Source organism: Diuraphis noxia, unplaced genomic scaffold (genome assembly GCF_037042655.1).
Source record: "Diuraphis noxia isolate RWA-SAM2 unplaced genomic scaffold, SU_Dnox_SAM2 contig0003, whole genome shotgun sequence".
Classification (NCBI taxonomy): Eukaryota; Metazoa; Arthropoda; class Insecta; order Hemiptera; family Aphididae; genus Diuraphis; species Diuraphis noxia.
Genome location: NW_028301713.1, coordinates 28,941,681 through 28,954,424, shown reverse-complemented (window position 1 = coordinate 28,954,424; position 12,744 = coordinate 28,941,681). Strand labels below are relative to the sequence as shown.

The window sequence follows — 12,744 nt, the reverse complement described above, 5'->3', positions numbered from 1 at the left end:
CAATTTTAATTTAAAGTTTCTGTATAAAACAAAATGTGTAAAAATAATTTTTTATATTTTTTGTTTTCAATAAAGGAACCTTGTATTAAATATTCAAACTTTTATATATATTAACATTAAAAAAAAAAAATTATAGTATCAAATTTCGTGATAATTTAAGTAACATTATAATGTTTCAAGTTTCTACAATTATTAATACTTTTTGAATAATAACAAAGAAACCAAAATCGTTTGATGATGAATAATTGTTATTTTACGCATAAATATCCAATTTCGCTAAAATGTATATACTATTTAGATGCTTATGTAAAATAACCTAACCTAACCTAACCGCATCAACCACAATTATAGTACCGCATGTACCAGCCACTTCTGTCTTTCACGTCGTGTAATTATTAATAGTTACTAATCTACTAATAATGCTAATAAATAATAGCATATTATACCACGGTACCTACACCATCGACGACGATGTAAGGATTCGCATGAGCCTATTTATTTTTCTCGTTAAACCCCGCGATAACCGCGATCAGTATACATGATAAATTTGTTATTATTATGTATAGACCGAATAGTGTATAATAAAAGCATCGCTCTGCCTGAGCCACCACAATCGTTTACACATTATTACCGCCTTATCGCAGCCATTAACCACCCCCCCCCCCCCGCATCATCATCTTACCAATCCCCCGAACAGATTTGTAGAGTTCGGTTTAAGGCTTTAATAATTATATTATTATTATTGTAATACAATAACCATGTAGGTAAGGTAGGTAGTAGGTACACAATGCGCGCATCGCAATATTATATTGCCACAACAAATATATACCTACGCTGTCCGCCAAAGTGAAATATTTTCTCAGCGAGTTTATACTTTTTTTTTTTGCTTTGTGTTCAATTGTCCAGAAGAAATAAAAATATTTGCGTTCATTCTCTTTGTTTGCAGTTTATACTATTCCGAATGTATAAAAATGGTTTTCTTAACTGAAATATTTTTTTTCCCGTTGAAAAGTTACGGGTGAAAAATATCATGCTATTATTTTATCGCATGCAACCCGCGTATCAAAGAGATTGCGGTACGTTATGCTTTGCTTTTTTCTGCGTGTTGACAAAATGGTATATATTTTCCACAAGATTACAGATTTATATCCCGCCACCATCGTATATGTATATAGTAAGTAAGCAGAGGGATAAAATGCGTAAACATTTAAAATTTTTACATTTCTATGAATAAAGGGTTGAGGCTCGTGAGAGACATATTTACTTTCGTGCTGCATTCTTACTGCAAAATGCGTAAATTTCTGAAAATATTCATTAATTATTTTATTGGGAGTATTAAACTAACATGGTAATATCGATTTAGTCATTTTTTTCATTTCGCGTAAATTATACTTCCAATGATAATTTTGTTTATTTATTGAAATTTTATGATGATTTTATATTATTTTTCATTTTTAAATATAATTTTGACAGTTTTTCGTATAAAAACGAAAATATACATAATATATAACATGCTGTTGTACACTATACGAGAGAACGTAACGGAATCAAACTTGATAAAAAGAAATAAAAATATTATTTCTCTTTCGAATTTTTGAAATGAATTCCATGTATAATGTATATAATATATATAATATTTAATGTGTAATGTGTATATTCCATTTTATGTATAGAAACTTTGAATAGAAAACGTTGAAAAACTCATTTTATATTTATATATATCCGAACATCACACTTTCCGTGTTTCCTATACATTTGTAAATAATATTTTTACATGGAAAACTTTTAATGACAATTAGACTAGGAATTTTTTTTATATGCAATAATTTAAATCATAAAACAATATAAAAGATATTTTAATTTATAGCCAGAATTAGTAAGGCATATAACAATATATTATTATACATTCGGATATACCATATACCTACTTATTAAATATTAGTCATTGATTTATAATATTATCGTTGTCAATAATCAGTTAATGTGATATTAACTATACACGTAAACATAATTTTAATGAAACATTTCACGTTTTATTTTTAAAGTTTAGGAAGATTAAAATACATTTCTGTCTGATTTCGTAAATGCTCTAGGCATTATTAAATTAGATACATTCCAAATTTTCAGATTCTGAGCGGAGCGATGAATGTATTGATTTTACCATGATGTGTGTTTTTTTTTTTTTTTGTGTCTGTCATCACGTTTTGGGGCAATAAAAATGCTTCAATTTTTGACTTCAGTACCTCGTTCGATCAGAAAGTGAATCTAGTTGGTACTTTGGAGGGTCAAAAGTAAAAAATTCTTAATAATTTTCTAAATAATTGAGAAAAACAAACTAAAAGTTAAGGGAAAAACAGGAAATTTTACGCACACTCATTTTTCGACAAAATCGATTTTGGTTTTTGATGTAACTTTAAAACAAATGGCCATAGATACATACAATTTTAACCTAATGTTTATATAAGTATATTCTATCCACCATGCAATTTTCAAAATATTTCGACTTAAGTTGAACTATTCATAGGCATTTCAAATTTTCGATCATTATTAGTTTTTTTTAAATTAATATCGATAAAAATTTATTTGTTAGGCAGAAAAGCTTGAAAATTTAATACAAGGCTCTTAACATATTGTTACAATAGCAGTTGAAAAATAAAATAAATTCATAGTCACCATTTTTTTTTATAAGCATTCAAAGTTTGAATTTTGACAAAATACGTAAAAATCACGAAAATTCACAAATTATTTTAATCTAGAAATTCATAAAAAATGTTCTTTTTAAATCTAAGATTTGAAAATTTTTAATAATCTATAATATATCCTAGACAGATAAACCGTCTTCGCTCTGAATTGTTTTTCGTATACAATGATAAAATATCATTGGATTCAAATTTAATTCCATCCATTACAGTAACCCACTTGTAACCTACTGTACAGCAGAGCGACATACACGACCTACCCGCTTTTTTAAATATTGTTTTTATAGAAAAATTAATTTTATGTTTCGCTTCCAAAAAATTATTCTGTTTACATATCCTAATTAACTGAATTCAATCAAAATCTGCAAAAAGTACCTTGCTGCTTAAAAACAAAATAATGGATTTGCGATTTTCCTTTTTTGGTTTCTGTTATTATTAGGCTATACAAATTTAATAGTATGATTAATGATAATCTTGAAAATTTTTTTAATATTGAAATTTGTGTAAGGGTATACTGTTTATATATACTTTTTTTACAGACTATTTGAGGACCAGATTTTTTCACGTATTTCGAATTTTTTTTTTTTGTATGTTTTATGATTAAAAATATAAAAATTAAAACTATATATTATCGTGGAACTCAATTTTCCTTTTGATATTTATATGGATTTTATGGTATACCATCATTACTACATATTACAAGCATGTTGTATTATGATTACATTTTATTTGAAGTGTTGTCATAATAAATTTTTTAAATTCCTGATATATATTCTTTCAAAATTAATGTCATTGCATTAGATACGAATTTGACATATTTTGTTATAAACACCAATTTGGTTAATTTTTAAATTTCGTCATTAAACAGTGAACGATAATATAAATTGAAATAACATTATTATTCTTGATATATCTTAAAATCATAAAAATAATCTAGAACTTAAATATAATCCCGGCTGTAATTTGGATTACACATTTGTTCATAGTCATCTTTGTGATGCAACCAGTTATAACTATATATAATATGGTTTAACTATATTATACTTAATTAACAGTAAAATAATTTTATACAAAAACATGAGAATAGATTGGGATAGTGAAAATCTCTGAAATTAGCACCGTAAATGTATAGAGTAAAAATAAATTTATTGAACTATTTTTTAAATTTAATTTGAGGAGGTCGATGTTCATATATTTCAGATCTGTAGATAATATTACATACCAAATAAAGATATATTGATAAAGAGAGTACCTGTGTTTAATAGGCACCTTCACAAGTGTTTTTGAAAATACATATTTATTTAAATAAAAACATTGGTGAGTAATATTATACATAGAACTCCCAAAAAGTTTTCAATATAAATGTATAAAGCTGAATATATTAACAATATAATGTTATTCATAACGTTTTTATATTTTCGTAAATATATACCCATGCTAACGTTGTCGGTAGGTATATAGTTTTTCTCATTGGTAGTTAATAAATTCAATTGACGTTTATAAACTTCGCTTATTTGAAACACAATTGTACACAATATAGTAGAATATATTAAATATGTATAAAAGGAATGATCCATTTAACTAGGTAAAGTAATTCTTTTTGAGGATATGAAAAATATAATATGATTTTATATAGTTATAAGGTTTTAGAAATTTTACGAGGTACCGGCTTCGTGCTATTCCCCCCACGACTTAACTAAATTGCATAGTTAATATAAAAGAACAATATTTTGTATTAATTAATGAAAATTAAATATAACGATAATTTTCGATCAATATTTTCCTTTTGGTTGTATAAAAATAATATTTAGACTTTCATTAAAATGTGATCATTATAAAAATTATAAATAAAAACAATAGTTCCTGTACTCTTTTAGGTATAGACTAAATGATAGGTTAAGGTAGGTTATAAAAACAAATCATTGATGGAGAAAAAATGATTGTAAGTACATAGACGGATAATTTAATAGGTATATAAAAAATTATAATTGAATGGTAGAGTGGATTGAGTATTAAGTGAAATTTTTCAAATTGTTCACACCTGTATCCATAAAATGTACCTAAATTTATCATTGTTATCTCCTTTAGCAGCTTTGTATCTCCAAAAATAGCGGTTTAACTGGCTCACAATAATAATTTTGATATATATGTGTTCCTATTTATACTGTAGTTCGCTTTCTTCCGTACAATAATAAAGATTTTTTATAAGGAATTCACTTAATCCTTCAATTATACTTGGGTCAAGTACATCCATAATCACAATACTTATAAATTATGATATTATATTATTATAGGCATATACTGCGAATTCATACACACCTGGACATTTGCTTGTTTTCACCGTCTATCGATTGAAGTTCGTACATCTTTTCCTTGTCCTCGGTTTGCCACATCTTCATCCTGACCTTCCGCGCCGCCTTGATGTCTGCTATGTCGTCCATGATGTCCAGCTGCAAGTTGAATTGGCTACCGGTGGGAGACGGCGTGGCACCACCGGCTGAGTCCCTGCGGTTCACCCTCGGACCCTTGCTGGGGAACGCTGCAATCGATTCGCGCCTGTTGCGGCCGAACAATGGCATGGGCGCTTTTGATATCGTGATGACCGAATGTCGGCGACCCGGGGTATAGGGCCCCGGTGCCTTGGTCAACGTGGCTAAGAAAGCCTGTTCCCTGGCAGCTGCACCTGCCGCTCCCTGATCGCTCAACCTCCGCACCTGCAGCAAAACCACCACACAAAAAATAGGTACAATATAGCTGGAAGTAGAGTATCCAAAAGTATCTGCCATGGCTTGCATGTAGCGGGATAGGTGATTAATTTTTTTTTTAAGCATAACACACCCATGGTGAAGAACTTCTCAGTGATGATTTATTTTTTATTTTAACCTATATTGACAGCTTTAATGTTATAAAGTTACAAATTACAAATACATGAACAAACTAGAGCTAAAATCGGGTGCAACTACTCCGTTATCTCTTACAAATAGGGTGACAGATCGCTGTATACTATTGCTGGTTTTATAGTATATGTATATATACGCTGGTACATGATAACTGAACGTTTGGTTCTGTCAGAGAGTATATGCATATTAACGGTTTTTTTTAAAGATGCCTTCTTATGATTCTTTCGAGAAATATTTTACTGCCCTTATTTTTATTTTTCCATTTTCATATATTATAACATGTCTGTTAGTGAAACTACTATCGATTTCTTAGTTTCTAGCGGCAACATATATAGTTATAAATTTAATTTCATATAATCTGGAGCTATATAATTTTCTAAGAATGTTTTGACAACTATTTAAAAATCAAAAGTTTTTAGTTAGTGAATATAATGTTCGAGCTACTGACAAATAATGAATACAATACAATATAAAAGCTAGAGTTATGCAGATAATACATTTTCCAAACAACAAACTTGAAAAAAGTTAACATTTTTTAAAATATCAAGTGTTCACTGTAAAAATAATCTCTTTTTTTAATATATTATTATTATTTTTAGGTTAACGATACATTAATTAACTAAGGAAATTTAATGCTTATCTGAATGTAAGTTTTTAGGAAACATATTAAAATATAATGAAAGCAGTCGAGAACGCATGGTTGTGATCAAAATTTATTGAATATTAGCTAACAAACAATTAATTTTAAGATATATTCTTCTAATAGACGTAAAATAATCCACAAAATGGATAAAAAAATAAATAAATTAGAGTGTCAGCTTTTTATACAACGATATTATAACATATTTTATCAGATTAATGCAATCTTTTATCATAATAGGTAAATATTTTGTTTTTAAAAATGTAGTGACTTCCACAGTACTCCGATCCAAAATATCTAGTCCAACATATATTATTATTATTTTATATATAATGTGTTGGATAACCGAAATGTAGTCTTTTAATTTTTTTCCGTAGTACCTAACCTATACACACTACTGTGTTAAACAGTTAAAATTCTAATTTTACCCATATAAAATCTAGTCTATTCCTAAAAATTTTCATGCACAGGGATAATATACTTGACTTAATAATAATACTTGCACGCGTAGGTGCACGAAACTAACTACCATTATTATGGCTGTTCCATTTAACTAAAATTCATAAAATCTCACAAATAATCAATTTTTGGTCCTCCTATCGTCTCAAGTTTTCCAGAAAGTCTATGAATGTTATTGTCAAAAAACTTAGGGTTGGACACACAGACGTATCACATTGTTTCTTAATGGCCGAATGAAGGCACTCCAACTTGTACTTCCTGCTGGGATCATATTGCACAAGCAAACTTATATTCTCAACATCAAACACATTTTTGGCAAACCGTTCGATACCGCTCAGGACAGAGATAATTTAAAAGCTTCCAGAATCATCTGTAGAACCACTCAATTAGGAGTTTCCGTTTTTATTTGTCAAAGGTATATTATTATGCATGATCCGTATGCAAATCAATATATTACCTATTCAGAATTCAATTTTTTATGTTTTATAAAAGCTATTACAAATGATGGTAATATTATATACTATTATGATTTATACATTTTATCTACATGTAAAAGTCTTGAAAACTAAATACATCAATTTGAATTTAATTAGTTTTAATTATATACGAATCAATAATGTAAATATACAATTCGTAAATATAAATTTATTACATTCAATAGTGTGATTGACTCATCACCAATTGGTATAGAATTATATTACATAATAATTTTAATTGTCTTGAATCATTACTATATTTTCATATAGATTATATATATATATATTGGAATTTTATAAAAATATTCGTATTTCAGCATATTCGTTTGAAGAGTATAGCTTATTTAAAAACATATAAGACATAGGTATACCAAGAACATAATATCTATGGCGTAATTTAAACAATCTTTTTGTTGTTGCAAACATACATATATATATACATCTATATACATCGTTTAAGTAAGTCAGAAAATGCTATTAATAAGTTCCCTGATCTGCATGATGAACTAGTATTATAACAATAATCTAAATGTAATATTACTGAATGCGAAAGATAAATAATATCACCGTTACAAATAATTTGTTCAAAAATAGGAACTTTTTTAATCAAAGTACTTCAAACGATGGCTGAGGCAATCAAAACTAGGTATGTTAAGTTTTGGATAATAATAATATTAATATTAATTAACAAATCATTATTTACACCAATTTTATATTAGAATTATTTTTGATGCCGTATCAAATATGGTATCATTATATACTACACCCATACATATTTTTAAGCACTTGAATTATAAATAAATACAATAAAATGGATGGTATAATTTGCAACACAATCAGGGAGATTGAAAATCATGATTTTAAAATATTTGAAGTTTCAATGTTAAAAAGTTACGTGGGCTGCGGCCCTGCGGGACCACATAACTATTATACAACTACACAAGTATCCATTTAATGATAGTGAATCTATTAATTAAATTGTAACTTTTAAGCCTTCAGTCTCAGTGATTCGGCTTCCGAAGCTAAGCTAAATCCAATACAAATTAAATAGTGAAGGTATCTTAATAATATTCCTATGTAAACACATTGAGCTGATCCACAATCCATATTAATTCAATTCGATTGAAAAAAAAAAAACAAAAATATTTGAGCTTTTCAAATAATATTTTATCAAATAATCATTATTTTAGTTATATTGTACATAAACGTGATTTTGTGAAATGATTTAATGAAAGTAATAATTATTTAGTAACGAGTAATCTCTGCATTTTCAATTTGTGTCAATCTACATTATCGATTCTTAAAAAATGCATATTTAGGACAGGCTTTTTCCATATTTTACCTCTAGGCTAATATAAAAAAATGGTTAGGTATTGAAAGAAAAGGGATAAGACACGCATCCTATTTATTTTAAAATGCGATACGTTAGTTATCTATTTTTCATACCTTATACTTACATAAAAATGTATTACAGTTCAATTTAAAACTATTTAAAGGTCGAAGTAAAAAGAGCATATTGCTCCGGTGTCACTGATTTTGAAACATTATCTATAATCTATAATAGGACAAAAAAGAAGGCAAATAAAATTTAAATTGCCATTATATTATAAAGTTAGTATAAAAAAATCGATGAAGTCTGTGTTGATTGTACCTTCCTCGGCGTGTTTCAGTAAAAGATGACTCGACGATATTTTGTCAAAAGGGCGTTTACCACTAAAAATCGAAAAATACGTTTTTGACAGAAAAATTTTCAGAAAAATCACGAGAATAATAAAACGGTGGACTCATCTATGGAGAAATATGATAGCAATACCGAATGCAAGATATACAGACGTCCTTTTAAAAATTAAAATAATCTACACATAATTGTTGAAAGGGCGTATACCACAAAGAATGTATGCTATAATAATTGTTTTTAAGTTATAATCTACGCAGTTTATATTTTTATAACAATAATAATTGTGATTGTTGCTGTTTATATTATATTACCAGATTGAACAATGTGGTTTTATTAGGTTAAACGTTGATCATCATTTGTATTGATAGCAATTGATAACAAATTTCCCTCTAATTTGATATTATCAGTTTAACAATAAGCTTAAAAGGACTTACACCACTATTATTATATGTCCATAATATGTAATTTATAAAATTAAAATTTTTAAAAGCACCTACACCACATGCATTTAAAGAAAAATGAATATATCATTAAATACAAATTTAGTTTAAGCAATTTTAGTGTCGCAGAGTCTCATGTTTAATATAATGTATAAATGAATATTTTATCTTAAAAATTGAGTATTTAATCAGTTTTATTTGTTTCTTGAAAAAATGTAAAATTTGGTATACGCCCATTTAACAAAATACTGTCAAGTTGTCAATTGTGTTAAATTTTAAAGATTTTAAAGATTAACATTTAAATAGCTGTTAATATTATTCGAATATAATACAAACACATTCATTCTCTTGTCATTATATTGTATGAAAAATAATTCTGCAAGTTTAATCACATTTTTTACGATTAACCACTGTAAATAAAGTCCTAAATTAAAAATTAAACAAAATAAATCTGAATGTTTTGATTTTAATATTCTATAAATATATGTTGCAGTGTTATGTATAGTTCAGATACATCAGTACTTATATTATTGTTAATTCCATTTAGTATGGTTAAAAAGAAAAAATGTTTACGCCATTAAAAAAAAAAAAGATTTTTTTTAAAGTTACTTGACTAGCAGTTATTCCCGATGTGCATTGTGGTGTCGGTAATGAACGTTTCCGCATGTCTCTAAAAGGTGATAGAAAAAAAGGATCCTGAGGAGGAGTGTCGGGACATCCTTGCCCATTTCCGGCCACATCATCTATATCTTCGTCTTCTTCATTAATACAGTTTTCTTGATCTACCACAATTACCGGCTCGGATTCCATTTTTGTTTAGAGGTTTTCTGAAAACGAAAAGGAAATTATAGAATTTAATAATTAACTTACATGTACGCTAAAATAATGAATATAGCTTATGAAATTATTAATTTAAAATCGATTAAATTTAAAATGCTTTTGGTACTCACTCAGGAGGATAGTATTTATGGTGTAAAGAGATTTTTAAATTTAAACGATTCAATAAATATATAGCAAAACAATTTCTTGGGAATAGTGAATTTATGAAAGGAAATAGTCTAAGATATTTAGGATAAACTAATCCAGCTAATTTAATATTAAAATGTATATATTTTATTTTTGCAATTATTTTGCAATAAAATTTAATTTATATTTGAAAAATCTCTCAAATTTAGTTGGAATAGCATAGTCTGTTTAATAGTATAATAATATTTGTAACAGTTTCAGTAGAATTTGCTGTTGAAAATTCCATAATCTCAATACAAAACTTCAATACTTAATGCACGATCGCGGTACATCCTACTTTCAATATATTTTATTTGCATTTAAGTAAGTATTGTTTTTCCGTTATACAAAGTTGTTTCCTTTAATTCATTAAACACATTTTAACGGTTGACTGATTTATATTATTTATATTCATTTCTGACTATTTATTTTTTTTAATACCATTTATCATTGTACTGTATGATATAATAAGTATAATAACGTTTTTGAAATTTCACTTCAGGATATATTATGGCCAAATGAAACGACATGTTTGTTACGATTAAATAGTATTATTTGTATTTCTCTAGGTGCGTTGGAAAACCGTGGTATAATAATAAAAGCATCTTAACTAGAGGTACTTTACCAACATGTTGGTTTGACGTTTATACAGAATTGTTACATCAGAATTTCATGATGACTAGAAAATTTTACTACACTATAATGATATCAAGTGAATAAAATCGACCTTAAACGCTGTGGTAAAAAAAAGGTTTTACTCAATTTTTATTTAAAAAATATTACTAATAATAGTAATTATTATTTCTATTTTATAGTTTTCTGTTTAATTAATACTTTTAGATTATACATCATTAAAAAGAAATTTTTATCTAAGCATATTATTGTGATTTGATACCATGATAATTTTACTCGTCAGTTTTGAGTACAGTTTAAAAATGAAATATTCCGTAAAAGCACGACGTACAGTTTTGTTCGAAACAATTCAACATTTTGACTGAATAATGCTAATATAATGTATATTTATTGAGTGAAAATAAAAATTCAAATTACTTAGCAGCTTACTTAAATTTAATCATCTGCAAGTTTAGTAAGTTCTTATAGTATATCTGATACTGGTGAGGATAGATTTCAAATATTGGATAAGAAAATATCACTAACACAGTAACACGCTGAAAATTGCAATACTAAAAATAACTTTTATGGTGACTTACAAAGAAATATTAAGTGTTCATAATATTACTTAATCGAAAAAAACAAATATTCTGTAAACTAAGGGGGAATACATTATTTTATGATTCACTTTTGGGTGGCTTTGTCGCTCGAGTCATGGCAATGTAAATATTACTCGAGTGTATTGAAGTGTATCATAACAACTGACATCTGCAACCATACGATTCAAGTTTATTTTTTTATTTTATCGGTACTGCTGGAATTATGTTTCTTCAAATAGGCGAATAAAACAATTTATTCAGCAATCCATGCTCTTATTCTTTATCTTTCATTTCGGATCGATTTAAAGTTCTTTAAAGAGCTGGCTAATACTTCGAATAACCGTAGTCTGTAATTTAGCGATATTTGTTGTCATACAAGTTTTCAGTAGAATAAGATTTTTAATTAGCGACGGAGAAATGAAATATAACGAGAAAACTGAAAAAATTTAAAAACTTATCCTAGTATTATAATCCAAAAGGTTAAAAGATTCGTCAACTAATTTAATATACGAAAAAAGCAAAAACAGTGGCTGTTTGACGCCATAGATAATTCCGAGTGTTATTTAATTGTGTTTCGTCAGTGGTAGTTTGATATTAAATTATGCCGACATCGTAGATGTGGTGAAGCTGTGCCGTTTTTCGAAAAATCATTACGTTGCATTTCACGCACGGTCATGGGTGTACACACATAACGACCCACTTGTATTATTATTATTATTATTACAGGGATATTTGTAAGTCCACAGAAACCAGGATATATATTATCGTTAGTTGCAGTAAGATTATAGATACTTCGGCCATTGTTTAATATTTGAGAGTTGAAAATTGCAGGATTCGAAAAGGTACCTTTGCCGATTTGTTTTTTGTGTGAAAGTATATACAATATATACCTCCACGTATTTACGATACATAATATATGTGAGAATAAGATCCTTTTTATGTATTGTAAATAATAATATATACATGTATATTATTATTATTATTATTATTTGTGTGCAGTCTTGGGTAGTATTCGGAATACTTTATTCCGAATACTATTTAGGTATTCAGAATACTTTTGAAAATACTTTTCCTAAAAGTATTTTATTCAGTATTCAGAATACCTTCGAAAGTATTCCAAATACTATATTCGGAATACTTTAATAGTATAACAATATTTTTTTTTTAGGATTTTAGTATTTTAGCATCTACATTTGCAAAATGTCAAGCTATTTGGAACAAACAGAACCGTTCTAG

General features: G+C 27.4%; 1 protein-coding gene across 2 annotated transcripts in view; it reads right to left on the bottom strand.

Moving 5' to 3' along the window:
* Positions 1-12,744, bottom strand: part of LOC107173840 (uncharacterized) — a 119,218-nt gene that overhangs the window by 13,260 nt on the left and 93,214 nt on the right. For both annotated transcript variants that reach the window (XM_089222741.1, XM_089222740.1), the window contains 2 exons: positions 9,902-10,119; positions 5,019-5,413 (listed from right to left, as the gene is read on the bottom strand). In XM_089222741.1, the coding sequence (XP_089078867.1) occupies positions 5,019-5,413; positions 9,902-10,102 (596 nt within the window). In that variant the 5' untranslated portion in view covers positions 10,103-10,119. The remainder of the gene's footprint in view (positions 1-5,018; positions 5,414-9,901; positions 10,120-12,744) is intronic.